This window comes from Dermacentor albipictus, chromosome 5, assembly GCF_038994185.2.
Source record: "Dermacentor albipictus isolate Rhodes 1998 colony chromosome 5, USDA_Dalb.pri_finalv2, whole genome shotgun sequence".
In the NCBI taxonomy this organism is placed as follows: Eukaryota; Metazoa; Arthropoda; class Arachnida; order Ixodida; family Ixodidae; genus Dermacentor; species Dermacentor albipictus.
The window spans coordinates 27,920,189-27,944,344 of NC_091825.1; the positions used below are offsets into that span (position 1 = coordinate 27,920,189).

At 47.7% G+C, this 24,156-nt stretch overlaps 3 protein-coding genes across 11 annotated transcripts in view; 2 read left to right on the forward strand and 1 right to left on the reverse strand.

The window, feature by feature from the left end:
• LOC139059860 (uncharacterized) overlaps positions 1-24,156 on the forward strand; it is a 418,798-nt gene that overhangs the window by 262,604 nt on the left and 132,038 nt on the right. The gene's annotated exons all lie outside the window — the stretch shown is intronic.
• LOC139060408 (MAP7 domain-containing protein 1-like) lies at positions 11,955-15,011 on the forward strand. The gene is made up of 2 exons (XM_070539518.1): positions 11,955-12,085; positions 13,275-15,011. Exons 1-2 carry the CDS (start codon positions 11,965-11,967, stop codon positions 13,757-13,759), a joined length of 606 nt encoding a protein of 201 aa, XP_070395619.1. The 5' UTR covers positions 11,955-11,964; the 3' UTR covers positions 13,760-15,011.
• On the reverse strand, positions 17,941-23,756 carry LOC139059859 (putative nuclease HARBI1). The gene is made up of 3 exons (XM_070538323.1): positions 23,291-23,756; positions 22,059-22,270; positions 17,941-21,719 (listed from the first exon to the last, which is right to left on the reverse strand). Exons 1-3 carry the CDS (start codon positions 23,741-23,743, stop codon positions 21,404-21,406), a joined length of 981 nt encoding a protein of 326 aa, XP_070394424.1. The 5' UTR covers positions 23,744-23,756; the 3' UTR covers positions 17,941-21,403.

The following is a 24,156-nucleotide window of genomic DNA, read 5'->3' on the forward strand; positions in this document are numbered from 1 at the left end:
TAGGGTCTGACGGGTGTTAGTACAAAATTCTATTAGAAGAAGCTGATTCGAAGAGGGACGTCGCTTCTCTGTTCCCAGAGTTGTTGTCGCTCATGACGCACACAACCCGGTACCAAATCGTTTCCAGCCCACAAATCACATATTTAGGCGTCTTGTTCAGGAACTCCGCCTCTGTTCTGTGCATGGGCATGGGCTCTGTGCATGTGCGCAACATTGAATTTGCACGTCAGGCTGCGCATTATGAAAACGAGCGCGCAGTTTGTTGTTTAATTTGTGTTAAGCAAGGTGCTGGTAATATTACCCCGTTTGTACTCAAAGTAGGGTTTTATGTGTACTTCATCTACCATAACGGTGGCAAAGCGCTGGTCATCTTTCAGGTGAGAAATTCCTCTCGCCATGTAGCTGAGGAATGCTTCGATCTGATGCTCTTGTTGAGCGTCCATAATCTAAGACGAGCACACTGATCGGATAGTCATAGGATGCGGCAAGGTAATGCCTCTGTGGCTACGTATGTAAGAGCGTACGCATGGGGCTGAGCAAGGTGACTTGCTCTTTCTAAACTTGAATGCAGTCATCTTCTGCTTGGGACGTGGAAAGCTGGTCGAGCTGTGCACAAACAGCCTCGCAAATTTCCGCGACTGAATTTGACATCAGGTCACCGTCCCACTCTCGATGCTTCGAGGCGTTCCACGACACACCTTTTACAGTTAGCAATTTCGGCAACGCACACATTTGCGCCTAGCTTTTTGCATCCACTTTCATGACATTGTTGCGTTACTCTCAAGTCTTCTTTCACGCAAACAGCGCATTTCCACCACGGTGCTTCGTCGTCGGCGATGTGAATGAGAGGAAACCTTTCATTTTTTGCGATTACGTCCCAGAACTTCATCTGCTGGTTGCTCAAGTGTCTGGTAAGATCGCTCAAAGAATTGACTTCATCCTCCCCGCATGCTCTGTTAAACGCGTTGTTGGGTTCAGCGATGGCTTTCATCCTAGCCAAACCAGGCCATGACACCACATCAATCGAGAACCTATACCAAAGTGTTCCGACGGACACAGGCAACTCGTACATGGTTCGCCCACTCTCACGGAACATGAACCTAGCGCACCATCAACCCAGAAGGCTGCAAGCGGATCATTCATCCTGCGCAAAATACTTGATAAGAAGATCCTAGCCTGTTTCGTAGACGCGGCACAGTACCCACCCAGGAAGGCCTTTGTTGCCACCACGGTAAATAAGGAAGGTGAAGTCATAAACACTCTCACAGTCAAGACCCACAAGTCCCAGACAGCAGAACAGGTCACCATCGCACTCGCGCTCACAGACCCGGCCACCACCCTCGTCTACAGCGATTCATGCTCGGCCGTCAAAGCATTTCATAAAGGAGCCATTGCAAGCCAAGCACTACAAATAATCAATAAATCCGCACTGCTGCAGCATTGCACCATCTGCTGGTTCCCGGCACACCTCGGAGAGATCGAGATGGTATGGCTCACAGGAGCGCGCGAAACCTAACCCTCCGCGAAGCCGCCTTTTCTGGTCGTGAACATCCCAGCGAGAATCGCGACCCTCCCTCCACACACAACGAAATCACAAAGCACTTTTTCCTAGACCGCAGAATATACTGCACACCTCACAATAAGCTCACCAGGCCTCAAGCCATCGCGTTCAGACTGCTTCGAACCAACAACGTACCCCACGCAGAACAGACATCGCTACATGCCTCAGCTGTGCACAACATCATTTTGCGAAAATTGCCATAGCACACTAGACGTACATAGCACACTAGACGGACCCACGCAAACAAGAATCAACTCCCGGTCCCAATATGGGAGTATCCCGCTCTATGGCGCCTCGCGCCTGTTAGCTAGCAGGACCATTCATTAAAGTTATTCCATCCATCCATCCATTCAGGAGGGCTGCATGCTCTATGCGCGCGCGCCTGGAGTCAGGGTCTTCCCTTTTTGCAGCTTTCCTAGACATGTAGCTCGTACAGTTAGGGAACTTCGATGGTCCAGCGTCCGGAAGAAGGCACACATGATATAGCTGCACTGTTATCGTGCGGCCAGTTGCTTGATCGGTATGCTAGGCTACCCGGATGTCCTCCTCCATGAAGTCTGCATACCTAGAAATAAGTTTTACCTGCAATAAACAAACCCACGCGTACTTGTCATACAAAAGCGCGGCTTGTGTTAGACGTTTACACGAGTATGTTTATCTTCTTTCGCTGGAATTGTAGCAGAACGAACGAGGCAGAGCACCGAAAGATGGGATAGAGCCGACGCAGTCCACGTTTTCCCGTGTTCACGCCGAACTCGCGCAGTTTACGAGATGCAATTGCGTAAACACACGTAAACACAGATCGACAACAGGAACCTGTTTTATTAGAAACGTTTCGCGATGTAGAAGAAGCAGCCACTTCCTACGCTACACGACGACTGAGCCCAACTATGATTCTACTATCTAAACTTGCTGACCCGCCTTAAGAGACGCTGGCAGTAGTTACGGGCACTGCACGCGTTCACAGTGAATGCGGAGAAACGCAGATGGAATGCGCACGGCGCTGGTGGCAGCTCTGTCCTATATTTCGTTGTGTTGTCTCGTTGGTGCTGCTAGAAATAACAATGTTATACCAAAAATTAAACTTACCCTGGAATTTTCGGTGACCTCGGCAGTTTGAACACGTGTACCTTCACGACCCCGGTGTAGTTGCCGCGGCATCGCGGTACACAGCCATTTGCACGGCATTTCAGCATCCTTTCACATTTCTAAAGCTCGCAGGCATGGAAACACTCACATCAACAGGCAAAACACGAGCGACTGAACGGCGAAGAGATGCACGTCGACACGGACGCGCCAAGGAATGCAAATTCCGCGGGACAATAGGGTGAGTTCAAAGCCGGACGCGCGGTACAGCGAGACACACCTCTCGCCTCCTCTACTCTGTGCGTACGTGCTGCTGCCATGGGAAGATTGAAGAAAGTCCGGACGCCAGAAAAAGAAGCCGCTTATCAGGAAGAGCGCCGTACTGACAAGCGAGAAGGGATGCGTCGCCGCCGAGATGATCAGGAGCGCCACACCGAAGCTGGGGCTGAGAAGAGGTGACGTCAAGTCGAGGATTCCGAGTTCAAGTCCAGGCAACGCGAGTCGGCGCCTGAACGCTCGACGTCGCTGAGAAAGCGACCGCCGCCAGCGACTCCTCGAAAACTTCCAGCTGTGATGACCGCTGTAATGTGTGGGGAACCGACCGGAATGATAAGACTAAGCCCAGCCGCGCAGAACTTAGCCAAGCCTAAATACGACATTGCAAAACCTAGCATAACCTCGCAAAACCTAGAAATGACTTAACCAAGCCTGCTAACCACTTAGGAAAACCTAGAAACGACTTAGCCAAGCCTACCAACTACTTAGGAACACGTAACATAACCTCGCAAAACCTACACGCCACTTAGGCAAGTCACGTAAAAGCTAGGTGATCCCAAGCTCCACTGTTCACTCCAGCCGTGCACCACTAGTGCAAGCTGAGCAACTTTTTATATTGTAACTACTGCGTGGCAATATTAAAAACAAAGAAAATGCCGACTGCATTAAAGTACACGCGCTGTATTAAGTGGGTACGATGCACTTGTGTTGTGTGTCATGCAAAGTAAGGTATGCCAGGAAGCGGTTGCAAGCAGGTGAGATGGAATGCTTGCTTTCATACATAATTATCTCTGAATTTGCATGTGCATTAGCTGAGCACCTTTGCCTTCATTATATAACTACGCCCTACATGTACAGCGATTATAGGCGTCATCTTTTCTCTTAACCCCTGAAGTATGCTTTGGAGGAATGTCCACTTCATCTGTGTACGCAATCTGAAAGTTGTTGTTAAAAACTTTATTTAAACAGAGGTTTTCGGGCCACGTAGGCCCTTGGACCCCCGCAGGACCGTAGTCCACTCAAGTGTTTATGTTCCGTAGGTCCATAACACTGGCAGCCCAGCTGGTCGCGATCGTCTGTGTTGCCGAGTCCTCAAAGCGGAGCACGGTCTCCCAGTCCTGCCACGATGTCAGGTGCTCCAGGCCCCGCGGGGGAGGGTCCGCCGGGCAAAGCGAGAGGATGTAGAAGGCAGATGCGAACGGTTCGGGACAGAGGGCGCAGGCGGGGGTGGGGAAAGAGGGATGGTAATTGGATAGGGTGACAGGCGAGGGGAGTGTGTGGGTCTGGAGCCACCTCCAAAGTGTCGCATGTCTGTCTAGAGATGGGTGAGGTGGGGGGTAGATCTGACGTGCTGCTCTATCAGCCTGTGTCTGATCGCTGAAAGAGTTCATGCGCTCCTTCGTGAATCCCGGATCGGAGGCCACATGAGCCCGGTTAATAGAACCTCAGGCTAAAAGTTTGGGTGCCTCGTTTCCGGGATTCCCGGAGTGCGCAGGCACCCGTATCAGCTCCACATGGCGAGGTGGAAGTGTAACGGGTGAGTCCAGTATGAAAGAAGCAGGAACATGGACTCGGCCTCGTGCAAACTTTAGTATAGCTGTTTTTGAATCTGTTATTAAGTGCCGGGCTTCGGTATGGGTGATGGCAATGGAAATCGCAGCTTCCTCTGCAGCTTCTGAGGAAGTGTGTGGGGGGAGGGGTATTGTGATGAGTGGGGAGAGGGAGGAGTCCACCACGGCGGCAACCGCTTGCTCTCCTATGCATGCGACGTCCACCCATACGGCGTCCTGTTCGGGGCCGTAATAGTGATGGAGCGCCTTAGCTCGAGCTCGGCGGCACGCCTCGTGGTGTTGTGGATGCATGTTCCTCGGGAGCGGCTTAATAAGCAGCTCCCGGCGGCTGTGGCGTGGGGTGGCGAGTTGTGTAGGGTCGTTGGCCGGTATCCGGATCCGGAGGGAGTCCAGGATGTGCCGCCCAGTGGATGTTCGTGTCAGGCGAATGTATTGCGTCTGTCGGTGGGCTTCTACAAGTTCCCCGATAGTGTTGTGGAAGCCCAGGCCGAGTAGTCTGTCTCTGGGTGTTTTAATGGATAGTTTTAGTGCTACTTTGCACGCCTTGCGTATTAATGCTTCTAGGGCATTAGTATCGTGACGGGATAAGTGTAAATATGGGGTTGTGTAAAGCACATGGCTGAGGGCGAAGGCATGGATGAGGCGACATAGGTGGCGCTCCTTCATGCCTTTGTGGTGGGTTGAAACCCGGTGAATGAGGTGCGAAATCGCACCTGCAATCTGCTTGAGTTTCTTCAGGGTGGTGGTGTTTTTACCATCACTCTGGATATGGAGTCCCAGTATTCGGAGGATTTCAACCTCCGGCACTGGACGTCAGTCCAGCTCGATCGTGATGGGGGAGCATGGGGAGCAGCGATTACGAGGTCTGATGAGTAGTAGTTCGAATTTTTCTGGGGAGCAAGAAAAACCGATACTGGCAGCATAATTTTGGGTCAGGGTGGCTGCATGCTGGAGTGTGTCCTCTATGCCGCCGTCACTGCCGTGGGTAGTCCACAGCGTGATGTTGTCGGCATAGAGGGTGTGTTTTAGATGGCGTATGATTGCCAATTGTCGGGCCAGGAGAATTAGGGTGATGTTAAATAGAAATGGGGACAGAACGGACCCTTGCGGGGTGCTAACACTCCGTAAAGTAAATGAAAGCGAGGTGAGTGGGCCAAAGTGTATCTGAGCCATGCGCTCGGTCAGGAATGCATGAATGTAGGTCTACGTACGTGCACCTACATTCAGTGGCGAGAGGGCAGTCATGATCGAATGGTGTTCTACGCGATCAAAGGATTTGGAGAGGTCCAAAGCCAAGACTGCCTTTGTGTGACCCGGGATAAGGGAGTCGAAAATGTCGTGCATAAGTTGTAGCATGGCATCCTGCGCGGATAAATGGGGGCGGAAGCCCACCTAGCTGTGAGGGTAAAGGTCGTTTTCCGCCACTTGTTGTGCGAGTCTCGATAAAACTACATGCTCGAAAAGTTTTCCGAGGCTTGAGGTTAGCGAGATCGGGCGAAGGCTTTGGAGTGTAAGTGGTTTGTTGTGTTTGGGTATGAAAAAGACCTTCGCATGACGCCAGGACTGGGGGCGAGTGCCCTCCCTCCAACACTGGTTGAAGTAGTCGGTAATCTGTGTGATGGATTGATCATCCAGATTACGAAGCTTAGATTTGGTTACCTGGTCGGCGCCAGGTGCGGAGCTGGTACGAAGAGTCGGGAGGGCCGCTCTGACTTCCGTCTCCGTTATGTCCGTGTCGAGTGTGGGGTTGGGCTGCCCTTTGTAGGGAGGCAAGCGAGTCGGTGTGCCTGGGGAGGTGTAGGTTTTTTGAAGTGTGCCTATAAGGCTGTCAGGGTTGTCTATGTGTGCGTGGATGAGTCTTGTTACATGGTGTTGTGTTGCTGTTTTTGTCTGCGTCGGATCTATAAGGTGGCGGAGGAGTTGCCGGGCCCGCTTGGTGGCCAGGTTCCCACCAATGCCGTCGCATATCTGACCCTGACGCATATCTGACCAGCAGAGCTCCTCAGTATGTTGTTGGATTGGGGTTTACAGCGCGGCCAGCCGCTTTTTAAGTGTCCTGTTTAGCTTATTCCTCTTCCATCGTCCTAGGAGGCTGTGATAGGCCTCTCAGAGGTGGGCCAGTCGGCTGTCTAATGTAGGGGTTTCTGTAGAGGTTTCAATGAGTTTTGTGTTGCATTGGACGTCATCCTGGAGTGATTTCACCCAGGTGTCGATATCGGAAATAGGGGCGTCAGAGCGGGCCGGCCGAGTGGTGCGGAGAGAGTCCCAGTTTATGAGTTTGTCTCATGTAAGTGCGACGGGGTTGTTTGTGTGGGACAGTGAACTGTATAATGTAATGATCTCTGCCTAGTTTGTATTGTGTTCTGGTCCAGGTGACGCCTCGGAGGGAGTGGGTCAGCACCAGGTCCGGGCTGTCGCTATTTCCGATCCGAATGGGCGTCAGGAAGTTATTCTGTACGGTGAGGTGGATGTTCTGGAGGAGCAGCCAGAGCCTGCGACCTCGGTGTGTGGTTGTTTTGTATCCCCAGTCTGTATGTTGACTGTTGAAGTCTCCGCCGACTAACAGGGGTGCTTTCCTGCCAGCCGGTGCACCGATCGAAGTAGGGACTCTAGAGACGCCATCGGGTGTGGTGGGATGCGATTAATGTTGACAATAAATATGGATGGTAACGTGTGTTTATGGTGTCATGCAGATCATGTTTATGGTCATGCAGATTTAGACAAACAACAAATTTTTTAAAGGAGAATGATTTATTTCCAGTAGATCAAAGTACGCAGCATAGTTTCACTGCAAGTTCTTAACGCAGAATGAGGACTTATATACAAAGCTGTGACAGTAAAACGTAAAAGACACTCTGCAACAGGAAATACAAAAGCCCATAGGCAGTGTTTGCAGCTACAGCTTGTTGAAGGTGAAACAAGCATAATGCATAAACTCGAACAGACCTAATGTGATTGCGACCAAGGAATGTCTGGGAATCTCAGTTCGTCACTTTCTCGTTAGTAAAAGAAGTTTTGTGCGTAACCGAAATTGTGTAAAATAGCACTCAAGTACAACATCAGAAACAGAACACACATGCGCCCAATACTTACTATAATGTCCCATTTTCTATATTGTCACGTGGTGATGGCGTTGACGAACACAATAGCAATACTGTAAAAAGACAAAACTAACTTTTATTGCGTGAACCTGTGCCCACAAAAACAGGCTACACTTATAGCACACCGATAGCAGCGAACACGGTCGGCGATCGTCGAAATTCTGATCAGCGGGTCAAGCGCGTCGGCTTTTCTACAGCAGTCGACGAATCTTCCAGACTAATCGTTGGGAGCCGCATGCCTTCCACAAAGTTCTACACCATTCGAGTCACGCGATGAAATCAGATAACACAAGGTCCGGCGACAACAGACAGCGGATAGAAGCATCAATAACTTTGCAGAAATTTCGGATAAATGTAAGCGCATCCCGCGCTGTGCGATAACATTTGTTAGGCGGCGAAACGTGGTCGCCCGATAAAGTAAAGTACACGTGTCAATATATAGGTTATCTAATGAGAAGTTTAGACAGCGATGTGCTCGCGGTTAATTAAAAGAAAGAATGAAGCTTCTACAAGAAAATGTACTTATTTGATGAATTCTTTTTGGAGCAAAGCAAGATAAGCAATCTTTAACCATGGAGAGCAGTGTTTGGGTGAAGGCAGAGTGGTTCAACTGAAGTTTTGGTCTACACCCTGCCAATAAGAAAAAAAAAGCCTTTTCAGATATGTATTTCATTTTGAAACAATTGCTTCGTCAGCACAAACACATCAGATATTCTACGCATACGTCCAAAATTATTTGTCCTGATGATTCCTGGACCTCTAGGCGATTGTGGGACGTGCAAGGAAAAAGAAATTGTAATTCATGCGAGACAATTCCAGAAACTGTTTCACCTCGACTGTGTTAGGGCTATGTTTTGTTCAATAATTGTTCACAACAGTACAGTAGTGATCTTGCACGGAACAGGTCTCGGTGTTTACCGCAAACATTTCAGGTTGCGACATAAGTTTCCTACGTCTTTTAGGTGACTGCCCTCATTGTGGGGTGGCTAGAAACCCACACATGATTGCACATAATGGCACCATGTTGGGGGAGAGAACTATTGTTAAAGCTGCAGTGGCTTGCTATTTGGCATGTAGGTTGTGGCTTTAGTGCGCTGCATTGATTGATGTATACACATTCTTTTGATTTTGATTTTAAATCTCGGCTCTCATGTTCCTTTAAGTCGCTTTATATCCTTTCCCCGGCACAAAGCAGGTCGCTTCTGCTTGCACTGGCTAACCTGCTTGTCTTGCAATCTTTCTTCCTCAAAGAGCACATGTGAGCATTATCAAATTGATTTGATGTGGCGCAAACACGACGATGGACAATCTAGTCTAGTTAACCTAGTGAAGCTGGTCAAACGCAGCATTGCTAACACGTGCCTGCGAAGATATGCAAGAAGTCCTGTCTGCGTCGAGCTGCGGAAAGCTTTCTTAAGGAACGACTTGAAGAGGCAGGCTATTCACAATTCGTGCCAGTTTCTGTAGCAGAAAAAATCCTGAAGAAGTCGCGAATCCGCCAACTGGCCCAGGAGTCACCTTGCGAAAAAGAAAAGCCAGACGTCATACCTTGCAAATGCTGGATTTCGGATAACTTGACGAAGATTGCGGAGCGAGCTAACCTAAAGACGTAGTTTTCTACTCCGTGCAAGTTTTCAAGGCTCTGCCGAATGACCAACCCTTTTTTCGCGAGTCACCGGCTTGGTTCACAAATCACGAAATTAAATAGGTAGATTGTGATGCAAGAGTCCTTCATACGTAGATTGTAAGGCAGGAGTCGCCAATGAAATTTCTTTTTTGTGTGATAGAAAGTACGGGGGCCAAACCGAGCAGTCGCTGAATGATACGCCGGGGCAACATCGAAACAATGTTAGAAATGGGGGAGGGGGCCACCAGGCAATCCTTTGTAGAGATCGAAAATGTAAGCCTAATTTCAGGGCCTGCGCTGCGGTGTCCAGAAGCTGTGACAAATGGGTTAGATGAGTAATTCAGGCTGAAAGGATCATTGGCGCATGTTATAGGTCTGTGAGTGTTGCATCAATCTCGTTATCGCAAGAACTGTGTTACCTGAATGCTATTGTGCACAGATCAATTTCGAGAGTGCTCCCTGTATAAAACAGTGGCGTTTTACCTAATTCAGCATTGTTGAAAGTAAAAAAGGCGCGCCGTGTGGATCTCTCTTCTACCGGCGGCATCTTGACGCCTTTCACATCAGACCATGCTAAACCAACATGCCCAGCTATCGTTTCTAATGCTATAAAACTAGGTGTCGATGATTTACTACAGAAAGCAGAGTATCCTATACCAAACGCTTCACATGTGCATAACTCATACGAGATAGTGAACGACTTGCGAATGTGTCCGATCTTTGAAGTTCCAGCAGTGCACTCGATGTTTACTGGCATTACTAGCACCAAAGTTTATCCCAAGTTAATATGTATACACTCGGTAGGCACACACATAGTGTAAATAAAGCATTCCAGCCACGACAAAGGACGAACGCGCATATTGCTCTTAGCAAGCAGCTAAAGTGAGCGACATGCGCTAAATTGCGTTCTCCCCATTCTGCACAACCATGTTGTCGTACCAGATTATTTGCGCGGCCTGACACTCAGTGAGCCGGGAGCCGGCAATCTGGCATTCCATGTGAGCCCGGGCGAAGACGTCTTGAGCATAGTCAGTGACAGTGCTCGTCGATGAAGAAGCAGTGTGTCAAAGAGCAAACAAGGCTGGCGTCCGAACAGAAGGTTAAAGGGTGAAAATCCAATGGTCTCGTGACGGGACGAATTATAGGCGAAGGTCACTAACCCCCGTATTCACAAACCAAACTTAACTTATCGCGATAAGGTCACTTATGAAAGGACGAGAAAAGTATAAGTATAAGGAAAGAACAAGGTGCGTTTCGAAAACGCACCTTAACGCGCCATAAGTGTGCCTTATGAAAGGCACCCTTCACTCGTTAAGTGTTTCACCTGGGAGCGAGGCTAGAGAATTTTTTGCTACGAAATAGATACTTTGACGACGTTTAAACTGCTTTTATTATAAGAAAGCAATAATGGCATGCACACAAGCATCTGTACATAAATAATGTATAAACGCTTGATAAAACTTGATGAAACGCTCGCCGTTTTTGGTGAGTCCGCTATTTACGTCTGGCCACGTTGGTCTAATCCACTCGACGCAGCGCACGTTTTTGTACAGTCTTCTCCAGATTGGTTTTGTCCGTGTTGTGTTGGTATTTCGTTCGTCCGTGTTGTTTTGCCCTGTTATTACTTCCTTCGCTTTTTCTTGCTTATTTATAATTAGCTGTGCATTATTTTACTCATTTTTTATCAGTTTAGTTGTTTAAATAGTCTAGTATTATCTTTTTTTTCGTAAACCGCGTTGAGAATGGAGCGGCGCAAAATTAACTTCACGGACGAAGAGCGCACCATCCTGATGGACCTGATGGAGAGGCACCGCGATGTGCTCGAGTGCAAACGGACTGACGCGGTGTCGGTCAACGCAAAGAAGAAGACGTGGGAAAAGTTGGCCGAAGAATTCAACAGTCGCCACAACGTCCGGCCACGAACGTCCAAGCAATTAAAGAAGTGCTGGGACAACCTGAAAGAAAAGTGGCGCCGTGCCAAAGCCGAAGACACGCGGGAGATATTCAAAACAGGTGAGCATTATTCCTCATGTGCCGAAATTTCTGCTTCTTGCTTGTATATATATTTGATGAAAGCACGGGAAGCCATCGCTACAGCTGATTTCTAGCGCACTCTGCAACAGCTTGTGCGTGTGCATACGGAACAGTGGCGAGGACATAATAAATTCATCGCCAAAAATAACGTTGCAGTAAACTTGCTTGATCGTAACATGCAGGCAAACAAAGGACGTGCCTACGCATGTTTGTTTTCCGCGACACACTTGCACGATCGGCAAATTTGCTCATGTTTTGGTTTCTTGAAGGCGTCGTTTGCTACCTCAAAGGACGTCTTGCTGTGAAAGAAACGCTACCTTATTTGTTTGCAAAGCGTGCTAATGCAGTCCTTGGGCGAACGCCATCAACTAGCTTTGTGTGTAGGCTTGTCGTGTGCTGTAATGAAATACCAGGGGCAAGGAAAACTTGGGCACAGTTGCAGTTCATTAGCATATGCCTGGTGCTATGTGCGTGTGAGCACGGCGACCTGTGTCTGTATTTCCCTTGTGCTCAGCTAGCAGGGCTTCAAAATGACTTAAGCTACATCATGATGTGTTCATATGTTTCTGCCAGTATTTTCGAAGTGGTGAAACTGAAGAGGTATCGTTATTTTGCTAACGTTGATATTTGCTTTTCAAAGGTGGTGGCGCCCCGGCAGGATGCCACATGAATGACGAGTTGCTCAGGGTCGGTGCAGTGGCAACTCACATGGCCACACGCCTTGTCAATCCATTTGACAGCGACTGCACTGGCCCTGGCACAGAGCCAACGCCAGCTGTAGCAGCACTGCTGACTTCCTCACAGCCGGGACGAAGCACTGATGCAGATGGTGAGTATGAGTTTATGTGCAATGTTATATCTGGACTAATTATTTAGGAAACTAGATTTGCTAATACAGAAAGGCACCTAATGAGGCATTGCAGGTGGCTAATGAACAACTCGTTCTGTATTACGCATTTGACACAGCAGTATTGCAAGAAACTAAGCTACTTTTTAATGTCGAAGTGCTGACATTACTTTTGGGCATCATGGTGATGAGGTTGGAGCAGTGCAGCAAGGGTTTTATTTATGGTTTCGTATAATGGACACTATAACGAGGAATGATGCAGTCATTGGTTCTGTCTCAAAGGCTTCCAAAACTGGTTTTTGGAGTTGCATTTGTGCATTATTTCATTGTTTTCATGTCAGTGTTGCAAACGGAAATCCCTTATTTTTTACAGTGGAGTGGTTACATCGCCAAAGTTGTACGTGTGCAATGTACAGTACACATGGATCGATATGCTCTTGCACTGTCTGGATCCAGAGGAGATGTCATAATGTTATCTGCTCTGAACATACGAGAGGCACCATGCCTTGTGGAGATAACTGTAAATTGACCATGTTGTGTCGTGTACTCGATATATGATTAGCTGTGTATGTTCATGGGTGCCTATGCTGTGTGTTTGTGGTCATACATGTGTTTCATTTGTTGCCACATGCGTGTGGAATAGCAGGTACACTTGCTATTGGGCAAACCTCTCCAGCGTTTCCAAAGCGCCTCTTTTTCCCATGCAATAGTGCCCATAATTTCCTGTTTATTATGTACCGTCAACAAGCAATATACACAGAAAGCCTACCTGTGATGCAAATAACTGTCAGCATAGACACCATTGGTTTAGTTATTTTCGTGGCCCATGAAACAGAGAATGAGTCCTAATATGAGGATGAGCGGCTTGTATGCAAAAGTTTGAATGCAACCGCATAGTTATTACTGTCACCGTTTCATTCAACCTGCTTCAGCTGGATGCACCAGCAGGAACATGCTGTATTGTTGTGTGCTCACGGGCTTACATTGTGTCAAGTTCTTTAGTATGTCCTAATAGTAAGTACAGTGCTGTTTTTTGTTCAACATCGGTGCATTATGTAGCAAGGCAAAAATGTCTGTATAGCTCACAGCGCACTCGTAAAAGTGGATTGTAAAAGGTACAAGCACTGTGGAAACGACACTAATGTCAACTCTGATTGCAATAACTTTGCAGATGCCGACATGGACTATGACGACTCCTGGCAGTGGGACATCGAAAACCAGGACGAAGCAGCGGCTTCGCAGTGTGCAGCGCCACCAAATGCTGAAACTGCTCAGCGTGTACCAGAGCCAGCAGCAGCCCTAGCTACATGCCCACCAGCTCCAGCCCCGCCAGCTGCTGTGCCGCCAGTGCCGACAGCCCGCCGGCGGATAAACGCAAGCCGGTCATCCTGCACAAGGGATGATGCTGTGAGGAGTGAACTTGGTGCTCGGCTTTCTTCACTCACAAAAGATGCTCAGAGAAAAAGGAAAGAGCACTTGCTCAAGATGAAGCTAACGCGTGAAGACCATGCACTTCGCATGGAACTCGCTCGTGAGGATCACAAGGATAGACTTGAGAAAAGGCAGGCAGAACATGCACAAATAATGGAAAATCTTAAAGCAAAGAAGGCCCTTATTGACCTAAAAATGAAGGTTCTGCAAAAACAGAATGAGTGAGGCAGAAGAAAGTTTTCGTGTATGATCATATGCCGTATTTACTCGCATAATCACACTTCTTTGTCAAAAAAATTGGTGCAAATCCAGGGGTGCGATCATTGTACGAGTTAAATTTCCCACGAAAAGAAACTTTTTTTTGATCCCGCATTTGCAGCACGGTGACAAGCAGGCGGCTGCCGTTGTCAGTGTGGGACACCGAAACAAAAATGACGGCCGGCGGAGCAAGCCGAACGCGATTATTGTTCTTCTTGTGAGTACATTACATGCATTGAAACAGTTCCTTCCGTATCAGTAATGAATAATGTTAATATCGGCACGTTTGCGACATAGCCATGTCTACTTTGAGGAGACAGAAACAGAGATGGGCACGCTTAGCTGCCAGTGACACAGAAACACATAGCGGGCATGCTGTGGAAACTGCGACATATGTCTTCACTGTTATCCTAATATGGCACGTTTCCACTAAGGGTGGGCGAATATCTTAGCTGCGTTACAAGCATGGGCGTATGAATAGGGTACATTTGTAACTTATCAGCGTAAACGTGGCCACTATTGTTGCCGCCCGCGATTTGTTGCGTGCCCATGAGTGCAGACGAGAGGAATCAAAAGGCACCCTTTATGTTGTTGCTGTTGACCAAATCCATTATGATGCCTACAAACAAAGCCGAGGCAAGCTTGGTTGTAGTTTTTTTTTTTTTTTTTTTCATGGAAGTGCAGAAAGTGATCGCATCTGCTTAAGAATGTTCGGTGCATGCAGACCTCTTGGTATGTTTTCAAGAATCGTTTGCGTAGCATTTGACAGAAGGTAAGTGCGATCATCATTAGCTAGACTTGGCACACGACATATCGCTGCGACAAGTTCAGGGTGCGGTCATTACACAGGAAAGAAAAAGTTGAATTTTGACGACAAAATTCAGGGGTGCGATCATTATGCGAGTGCAATCATTATGCGAGTAAATACGGTATGTCTTGTAATATATGTTTCGTGTATATCAAAGTACATGGGCATTGTGCAATTCTGCCACCATCAGAATGTATCAGCTACCGCAGCTTGGATCAAACGTGTAACCTCGAGCTCAGCAGCCCAACATATAGCCTCTGCATTAGTGCCAGTTTGCCTACATTGTAGCTGAAAATTAAATTAAATTCTGGGGCTTTACGTGCCAAAACCACAATCTGATTACGAGGCACGCCGTAGTGGGCCACTCCGGGAATATGGACCACCTGGGGTTCTTTAAAGTGCGCCTAAGTACATGGGTGTTTTCAGATTTTGTACACGGTCGTCCACTTCCAATTTGAACACGGCTCCGGGTTGCCGGCGAGGCCGGCGCTCCGCGGAGCGCCGCTCGTGGGCTCCGGGGTAACTAACGCGCCGGCGCACTGGCAGCCACAGGTCTGGCCTCAGCCGCCAGCACACACTAGTGCAGACGCGCTGTAGCAGACGACGCGGCTCCGGCCACGCTTGTGGCGGCCAGTGCGCCGGCGCGTTAGTTACCCCGGCGCCCACGAGCGGCGCTCCGCGGAGCGCCGGCCGCCCGGAGCCGTGTTCAAATTGGAAGTGGACGACCGTGTACATTGTAGCTTTGTACTCTTTCTCTGTCTCTCTTGTGATCCTCACACTGTATTTGCAGCATCAACAAATGATTGTATTGAAAAATGGCAGTTGTAGACGTTGGTGCCTTTCACAGCCATTCAGAAATGGTAAAGTTCATGTGAAGCTCATGGTCATCACGGGTAAACTTCATGGATTTTAGGCCCTGTAATTGCTCATTGCGCCATCCTCTGCACGCAGGCAGACAAGGGTAGACAGCTGCCCAACATATAGCCTCTGCATTAGTGCCAGTTTGCCTACATTGTAGCTGAAAATTAAATTAAATTCTGGGGCTTTACGTGCCAAAACCACAATCTGATTACGAGGCACGCCGTAGTGGGCCACTCCGGGAATATGGACCACCTGGGGTTCTTTAAAGTGCGCCTAAGTACATGGGTGTTTTCATATTTTGTACATTGTAGCTTTGTACTCTTTCTCTGTCTCTCTTGTGATCCTCACTCTGTATTTGCAGCATCAACAAATGATTGTATTGAAAAATGGCAGTTGTAGACGTTGGTGCCTTTCACAGCCATTCAGAAATGGTAAAGTTCATGTGAAGCTCATGGTCATCACGGGTAAACTTCATGGATTTTAGGCCCTGTAATTGCTCATTGCGCCATCCTCTGCACGCAGGCAGACAAGGGTAGACAGCTGCCCAACATATAGCCTCTGCATTAGTGCCAGTTTGCCTACATTGTAGCTGAAAATTAAATTAAATTCTGGGGCTTTACGTGCCAAAACCACAATCTGATTACGAGGCACGCCGTAGTGGGCCACTCCGGGAATATGGACCACCTGGGGTTCTTTAAAGTGCGCCTAAGTACATGGGTGTTTTCATATTTTGTACATTGTAGCTTTGTACTCTTTCTCTGTCTCTCTTGTGATCCTCACTCTGTATTTGCAGCATCAACAAATGATTGTATTGAAAAATGGCAGTTGTAGACGTTGGTGCCTTTCACAGCCATTCAGAAATGGTAAAGTTCATGTGAAGCTCATGGTCATCACGGGTAAACTTCATGGATTTTAGGCCCTGTAATTGCTCATTGCGCCATCCTCTGCACGCAGGCAGACAAGGGTAGACAGCTGCCCAACATATAGCCTCTGCATTAGTGCCAGTTTGCCTACATTGTAGCTGAAAATTAAATTAAATTCTGGGGCTTTACGTGCCAAAACCACAATCTGATTACGAGGCACGCCGTAGTGGGCCACTCCGGGAATATGGACCACCTGGGGTTCTTTAAAGTGCGCCTAAGTACATGGGTGTTTTCATATTTTGTACATTGTAGCTTTGTACTCTTTCTCTGTCTCTCTTGTGATCCTCACTCTGTATTTGCAGCATCAACAAATGATTGTATTGAAAAATGGCAGTTGTAGACGTTGGTGCCTTTCACAGCCATTCAGAAATGGTAAAGTTCATGTGAAGCTCATGGTCATCACGGGTAAACTTCATGGATTTTAGGCCCTGTAATTGCTCATTGCGCCATCCTCTGCACGCAGGCAGACAAGGGTAGACAGCTGGCTAGACGCCTTGAAAAGCACATGTGTATGTTTTGACTAGTGTTCCACGTGCCTTGCCTTGTCAGACTTCTCAAAAAGTCAGCACATTTTTCAAGGCATTTGGCCAGCCATCCATCCTCATCCGACCACCTGCAAAAGGCAGATTGAGCAAGTACAGGCCCTTACACAATTCATCTAATTCATATCTGTTTGACACATTGTTTGTTGCATGTTTTTGAAAGAGGCTTCAACAAGAAGCATTCTGCCGAGGGATGAAAGCGGCATCTAGATGTAGTTCATGTAACACGTCACGGCAAAATCTTCTGCTAGATAGAGCTTGACATATACATGAATCTCAATGCAGCAGAAGCCACCATGTCGAGAAATATGTGAAACAAGAATGAGTACTGTTTATTTCATTCTGTGCAGAGCATGCTGATAACATTTCTGTTGTGCTATGTGCACGCATGTGCAAACAATCACATTTTTAATGCTAGTCTCCTGAGAAACACAGGCATGATGTTTTGTACCACCAATTTCAAAGGCTCTGTATGCGATAACCATGTCTCACTGCATTGAATCCATTGGACAAGACAACTTATCGCTGAAATGTTCTATTGTGGAATTTGAATGTCATTGCACATGTAAAAAACAAAGCAACGTTAGGTAGCTCCTGCTCCTGGCCTTGAATTCGTAACAGCCAAAGTGCATAGGATCACTTTGTGGGGAAGCAGCATATTTAAAAGTTGTAAACAGTCTTGAATTTGGCAACGGTTAGGTGCTATTGATGGAGATTGTTGAAAAGGCATACGACAACTAGCAAAGCTGTGTTGCTGATGATAATCGGTGCACAACTGCCAACCGCATATTAAAGGGAAGCTGAAGAGTGCCGAATTCAATAAGACGCTCATATACGGATGCGGGAACCTTATAAACCATGCAGGTAAAATTTGGGGGGGGGGGGGACTTTTCACTTAAGAGTGACGTAATTGTCGGCTAAAATTGCGCTGTCGCCCCCCCCCCCCCCCCCCATCAATAACTGCACGCTGACGTCAGCGGAGACGGGAAACCGCGGCATAGTGATGTCAACACTAGTGTTTCGTTCCTTCACAGTCACCGCGACCATGCCTGACCGTGCTTGTTTCTGCGTGCGTGGCGTCATAATCTGCTTCGCTCGACCCCGCATTCCTTTGTTTGTATGTAGAGCGGTAGTCAACGTGCGCAGCATCAATTGAAGTGGTGGGCCAATCATGCCGGCGTTCTGTGCAGCCTACGCTTGCACGAACACCAGTGGCCGCGACAATGTTGTCTGCTGTGAAGCGAAATAAATTCAAGCGCTCGAGAACAACAGTGCTTGGAAAACAGTGATGGCAGGAAAACCTATTAAAAGTGAAGTGTGTTTACAATGGCATTGCTGATCTGCCAAAAAAGCTTTTGCATTCATGAACACATGCAAAGAAATAGTAACAAATCACAGTCGACGACTGATTTTTCGGACGCCTAATTTTTTGGACATGCTTGATTTTTCTGACTTTTTCCCAGCCCCAGGACATACCTCACAAAGTCAGTGTATTACGTGGCTTAAAATTTCAGACACTCTAGGGAGGGCTGTTCGATCTTTTTGGACTTTCCAAGCGTCAGCCAGGCCAACTGCCGCGCATCTTGAGCTGTGTCGCCGCCATCTTGTTTGTTTATATTTTCATCCTGTAGTCTCGAAACCGGTGCCGGTCTTGCATGGCGGTTCCTCTGCTACTCGGATGCTGGGTTGAGGCTATATGCTAGCAGCTTCCGCAACAGCGTCACTGCCGTAACGCAATGCTTTTTTTTTCTTCCTTTGTTCCTTCGATTGCCTGTTTGTGTTTGCAGGGTGTTGACAAGCTTAGCAGTAGCAAGCTACTGTGGCTCGCATTTGACTGAATCGGCTTCAGTGCTTCAAGACGCTGTTTCCGGAACTTTATTTTTTCGTACAACGTGGCAGCACTCAACAAAGTCGGTGTGACAACTTCCCGACAACTGCGCTGTGTGTACTGCTTAGCCAAGCATGCTAATTCACAATGGAGAAGAAATCTATGTTGTTGGCCTCGAGAATTCCGATGAACTGAGGCAAGTACGCCACAATGCCGATGAAGAAAGTGGCAATCACCAAGTTCATCGAAGGTGGCCGATCACAGGCAGATGTCGCAAAAGAGTTTAAAATTTCCAAACATGCTCTTTCGGACTACATGAAAAACAAGCAAAAGATTTTGGAGGCAGCGGGAAAGTCTACTGGGTGTTGGCAGAAAAATGTAAGCCAAGGCACCTATCGAAAGCTCGAGGAGGCCCTCCTTGTTTGGCTGAAGTCAACAGTAGCAAGCAAATCCGTCTCCGGTGCCCTCCTCAAACAGAAAGCCAAGACGATGGCGCTTCAGATGAGCATTGAGGGATTTAAGGTCAGCGATCGCTGGCTGAAACTTCAAAAAGCGTGCTGATCTCAGTTTTATGAAACTGTGTGGCGAAAGTGCAGCTGTTGACCTGAGCGTTGTTGCGAACTACCGCTGTGAAAAGCTGCAGTCGTTCTTACGGGAGTACTCGCCAGACGACATACTCAATTGCGGTGAGACCGGACTTTTTTTTTAAGCTTATGCCAGAGAAGACCCTTTCCATGGTGGAAAACACAGTAAGGAACGAGTTACTATTTTGGTCGGCAGCAATATGTCAGGGACAGAAAAGCTGCCAATGCTCATCATCGGCAAGTCGAAAGTTCCGAGGTGCTTTAAAGGTGTAAAGTACCTGTCTGTCTTGTATGAGGCGAACAAGAAGGCATGGATAATACAGCTGTTTTTTGAAAGCTATGTGAGAAAACTAGATCATAAATTTGATCTAGAAGGCCGCAAAGTTTTGTTGTTTGTCGACAACTGGGCTGCACACGGGCACATAAACAACTTGCGTAGTTTTAGTAGAACAAAAGTCTGTGGGAGATATCGAGAAAAAAAATCATTTTTTTTTTCTCTCTCGAAGTCTGTGTGAGTCGAGTTCTTACCCCCAAACACGACAAGTATCCTACAGCCGATGAACCAAGGCGTGATACGTAACCTGAAGGTGAAGTATCGGTCACGCTTGCTTTCGTGTGTGGCGTTGTGCCTCGACAGTGGAAAAGCCTACTCTGTTGATTTGTTTGGAGCACTCAGCATGCTCGCTGATGCGTGGAAGTCGGTGGCCACCCACAACGCTGTGCAACTGCTTCCACCACGCGGGATTTGTGTTGAATGGCAACTCGGCTTTCTTGGACGAGGATAGTGTCGTCGAGCAGCTGTCTGGCAGTGAGCACCTCATCGACAACTTTCGCACTGCAGGCGTCAAAATTCCCTCGACCGTTTCGTTTTCGGAGTTCACGGACGTGGACAGCGAGTTGGAACTGTGCGCCGGGCTCACGGATGAATAAATCATTCGCCAAGTGCTTGCAGAGTCCGAGAGCGATGATGACTCGCATACAGCAGCGCAGTCGACCTAAGCTTAGCTGATGCAAGCGGTCGCAACTCTTTCGTCGGCTTATGGCGACACGACAGCTCTTGCCAAAATTCAGGCGGACCTGCTTGCACGCAAGCGAAGCATGGTTCAGAAGATCAATCACTTTTTCCAGCCTCTAACTCAATAGTAAGCAATAAATTGAGTTTTTGGGGGGCACATTTGTTTTTTCGGACTGCCTGATTTTTCTAACATTTTCGCGGTCCCTTGAGCGTTCAAAAAACCTGTCGTCAACTGTACCAAGTGCAGGTTAGCTTGATACATATTATAGGCGTGCAGCACGTGTGCTACAGCCAGCCCTGCAGTTTGGCCTACGTAGTTACTGTATATGGCCACAGAATGAGTGAGAGGATGACTTGCTGCTAGCAGGCTTTCTAAATGCAGCGCGAGAAGGTCGGGGCAACGAACACACATAGACGGGACGGGTGCAGATAGACAGATGGTAACTGGTCTTGGAAGACGGTATGAATACATGAAGTTGCCCAAACCTGGATTTTGATTTACTGCTAGCTCCTTCGTGTTAGCACGCTGAATGGAAGGTGCATGTTTATCTCCCACCCTTGATGCCAGTTTCGTCGCAAAGCACCATGAATTTTCTATTCGCACATGTGTTGTGAAACAGCCTGCATGCAGCCACCATAACACAGTGCAAGTTTAAAGTATGCATGTGTTGGAAAGCTGGCGCACGCCAGGACGCTGCACTCCCCCTTCTCTCGCGGACAGAGAGAAACGGATCGTCCGGTTACGAGTAGCGTGCATATGCTGCGCTGATGAAGTTCACTACACATGCTACAAGAGCCGGGAAACTTTTCCCCCGTTTAAACCGTCTGCGTAGATTGCTGATATATTTGGGGCAGCACACAAAGAGCGCATCCCCGCTTACGTTCCACGAGGAGGCATGCAAGAACATAACACTACAGTTGTTTGCCCGGAAATGAACGTACTGAATCGCTGAATGCACCACCAGTTCAACCTACCTACCTGCCTATTTTTGTCCTTTTTAATTAAAGAGTAATCTAAAGTGAATGCATATGGAGTGAATGAATATGGATTTACGAGAAATAATCGGCAATAATACGAGCACGGGTTCTAAATCCACTGGAATCTTGTACTGCGGTCTGTGGCTGTCCATTCGGCAATGTTGGTCCAGGCTGGTGAACACTGGGTGCAGTGAGGGGCTGTACATCGGGAGGGCATGGGTCACGCAGAATTCTGCTGAGGTTGTGAAGTGCCGCACATGCAGTGATAACTACAAGTGTAGTGTTTGTTTGAAGTTGCAGCTTCATCTGAAGGCATGGAAATCTCCTCTTCCATATCCCGAACACACGTTCCACACTGTTTCGTGTTTTTGCTTGTGACTTGTTGTACCTGAAAAAAATAGCTGCATTATTTTTCTTTGCCGTGAAAACATTAACAGAAACAGAGGCGATCAATTGCTCTTGATGTATTATGAACAGTGCTTTGTCTTTCTTTGTTTGATGCATTTTGCCTTTCGGCGATGAGCTCTTGAAATGAATTGCGGGAACATTATTGAAAATGAGCAAATAAAAAGTGTTTCAATTCTGTGTTGGCTTTTGTCTAGTCTTGCATGTTCAAATATGTTGCTTTGCATGCAAGAAGCTTTTCGACCATTTTTGCAGGACACTTTCTTCTTGAAAATAATTGTGATAATCTGCAGCACTGCCTCATAGAAATTAGCTAGCTTGCCTGTACTCTGGGCTGCCTTGGTCAGGATCCTTGAGTGGAGTCATGAGGTATGGCCTGCAGGCATAGCCCATATCTCCGAGAAGAATCCCGGGGACGACACCAGTCTCGTAGAGCACTCTTGCACGGCTGCTGTCGAAAATTCTGCTATCATGGGCAGACCCTGGCCAGCTGGCCACTACATCATAAAATTGTAGGTCAGGGCCCGTGATGCCCTGCAAAACAGCAACTTTCATTAATAAGGGCGGTAGGTATCCAAAATGTACTTGCACATAGAGGAAATTCTGTACAGGTAAGCATTTTATGGTGGCGTCACATTCATAACCGACAGACTGGTTGACTTTTTTTGTCATTAGTTAAGTATGAGCATTACTGTAAAGCCCCACAGTAATGGTTATATTGATTGTGCAAAATGCGCGAATACACTTGTTGAAACCAGAGTGGTAAAACAAAAGCGGGTGCTCCAATAATCCTGTTCTCGTAATAGTGTAGCTCTGTGATAGAGTTATGCAGTGGAATCTGATTACATGATCATGTTCGATACGAATTTTTGAGTCATCCCGGCCCAAGTACATTAGCTTAACAACGTGCTAAATTTCCGATTTTGCGAACCGCTTGTAACGCGCTTGGTGATCCGAAGAGCCGAGTCGTCGTGTGATCTGCGGTAGTACGTGCGAGCGTGAATAATTAACGAACGCGTGCAGCGTGAATAATTAACGAACGCGTGCATATGCTTCCCCAAATTTCATGACGCAATCTTCGCCGCATAACAGCACTGTATTCCGACAAAGGTGACTTTAGCAATTATATGTACCCTTGCCGAATTTTCAGGCGTGTTTGTTCTCATTACGTTCCGTTACATTGGGGTTAATAACCTACTGATATTTTTTATGTCCCTAAAAATACACACACAATCGAGATTATACTGGGTGAAAACGTAAAGGGTTATATACTGGCGGCGCTGTGATTTCATCGGCACGACGCTGAGGAAAACGTTGCCGGTTCAAAGTGCTGGTCACGGCACTTGCATTTTAATGAGGGGCAAAACGTTGGTGCAGATTCGGGTTAGCAAATTCGAAACATCGACAACTGTCGTTGCACTGGCGGTGTGAAACCGCGTCGTAAATGATTCTGGTGGTTTACTTGGTGTTACGTCTGTTACATACAGAGTCGTACTACCAGCGGCATTCTGTACCGCTTCTGTTTGCGTTACGGTATTTGAAATGGGCACTCACCTGAACATTTATCGAAAAGTATCCTTTCCGGTTGCGATAAACCTCGGCGTGGTCACCACCAGGGCTCTTAATCGGCACATGGGTGCAGTCAATGCACCCGCTGACACCGGGAAACTTTCCTAACTTATAAAATTCGCTCATCACACCGCTCACTTCTGAAGCGGCAGGGAACTTCACGAGCGCGGTGAACAGGCTTCTCGCGATCATGGTGGATACGCGCTCGATGACCCGAGAGACCGTTGGCTGCGAAACATTTACGAGGTCCCCGGTCACAATTTGAAATGTGCCTGCTCCATAGAACCGCAGTGTTATAAGGAGCTGCAGGAGAGGCGGCACAGGGAACCCACGTCCGTCGGTGCGTTCCCGCAGAGGCAGCATTGCGAGCAGCTGCTGCACGGCACTTTTGCTGAAGCGGAATCGGCACAAAAACTCGTCGTCGTTGTAAAGCTCCATCGGATTTAAACGATCCCTGACTACTCGACGTGGCGGCGATGCGTATTCGTAGGCTGCTCCAGTCGATATTTCTTCGTGGCGATCCAGGTAGCCCACAAACTCCTCGAAGTCGTCCATCGCCGCCATTTTGTTTGTTTACAAGGGAGCGTTAAGGTAGGTCAGAGGCTACCTTAACCGAGCCTTACTTATCACGACCATAAGTACGAGAAAAGTTCTGCGATAAGTACAAGGTTGGTTCTTGAAACGCGTTAAGGGCTGTTCACTGACTTAAGTCATAAGCATAAGTATAAGTTTGGTTTGTGAATACGGCGGTAAGGGTAACATGTTGTCCCAATCGGTTGGGTTGTCAGAAAAGTACATATGCAGCATTTCTGCCAACGTGTCATTGAGCCGCTCCGTCAGTCCGCTTGCCT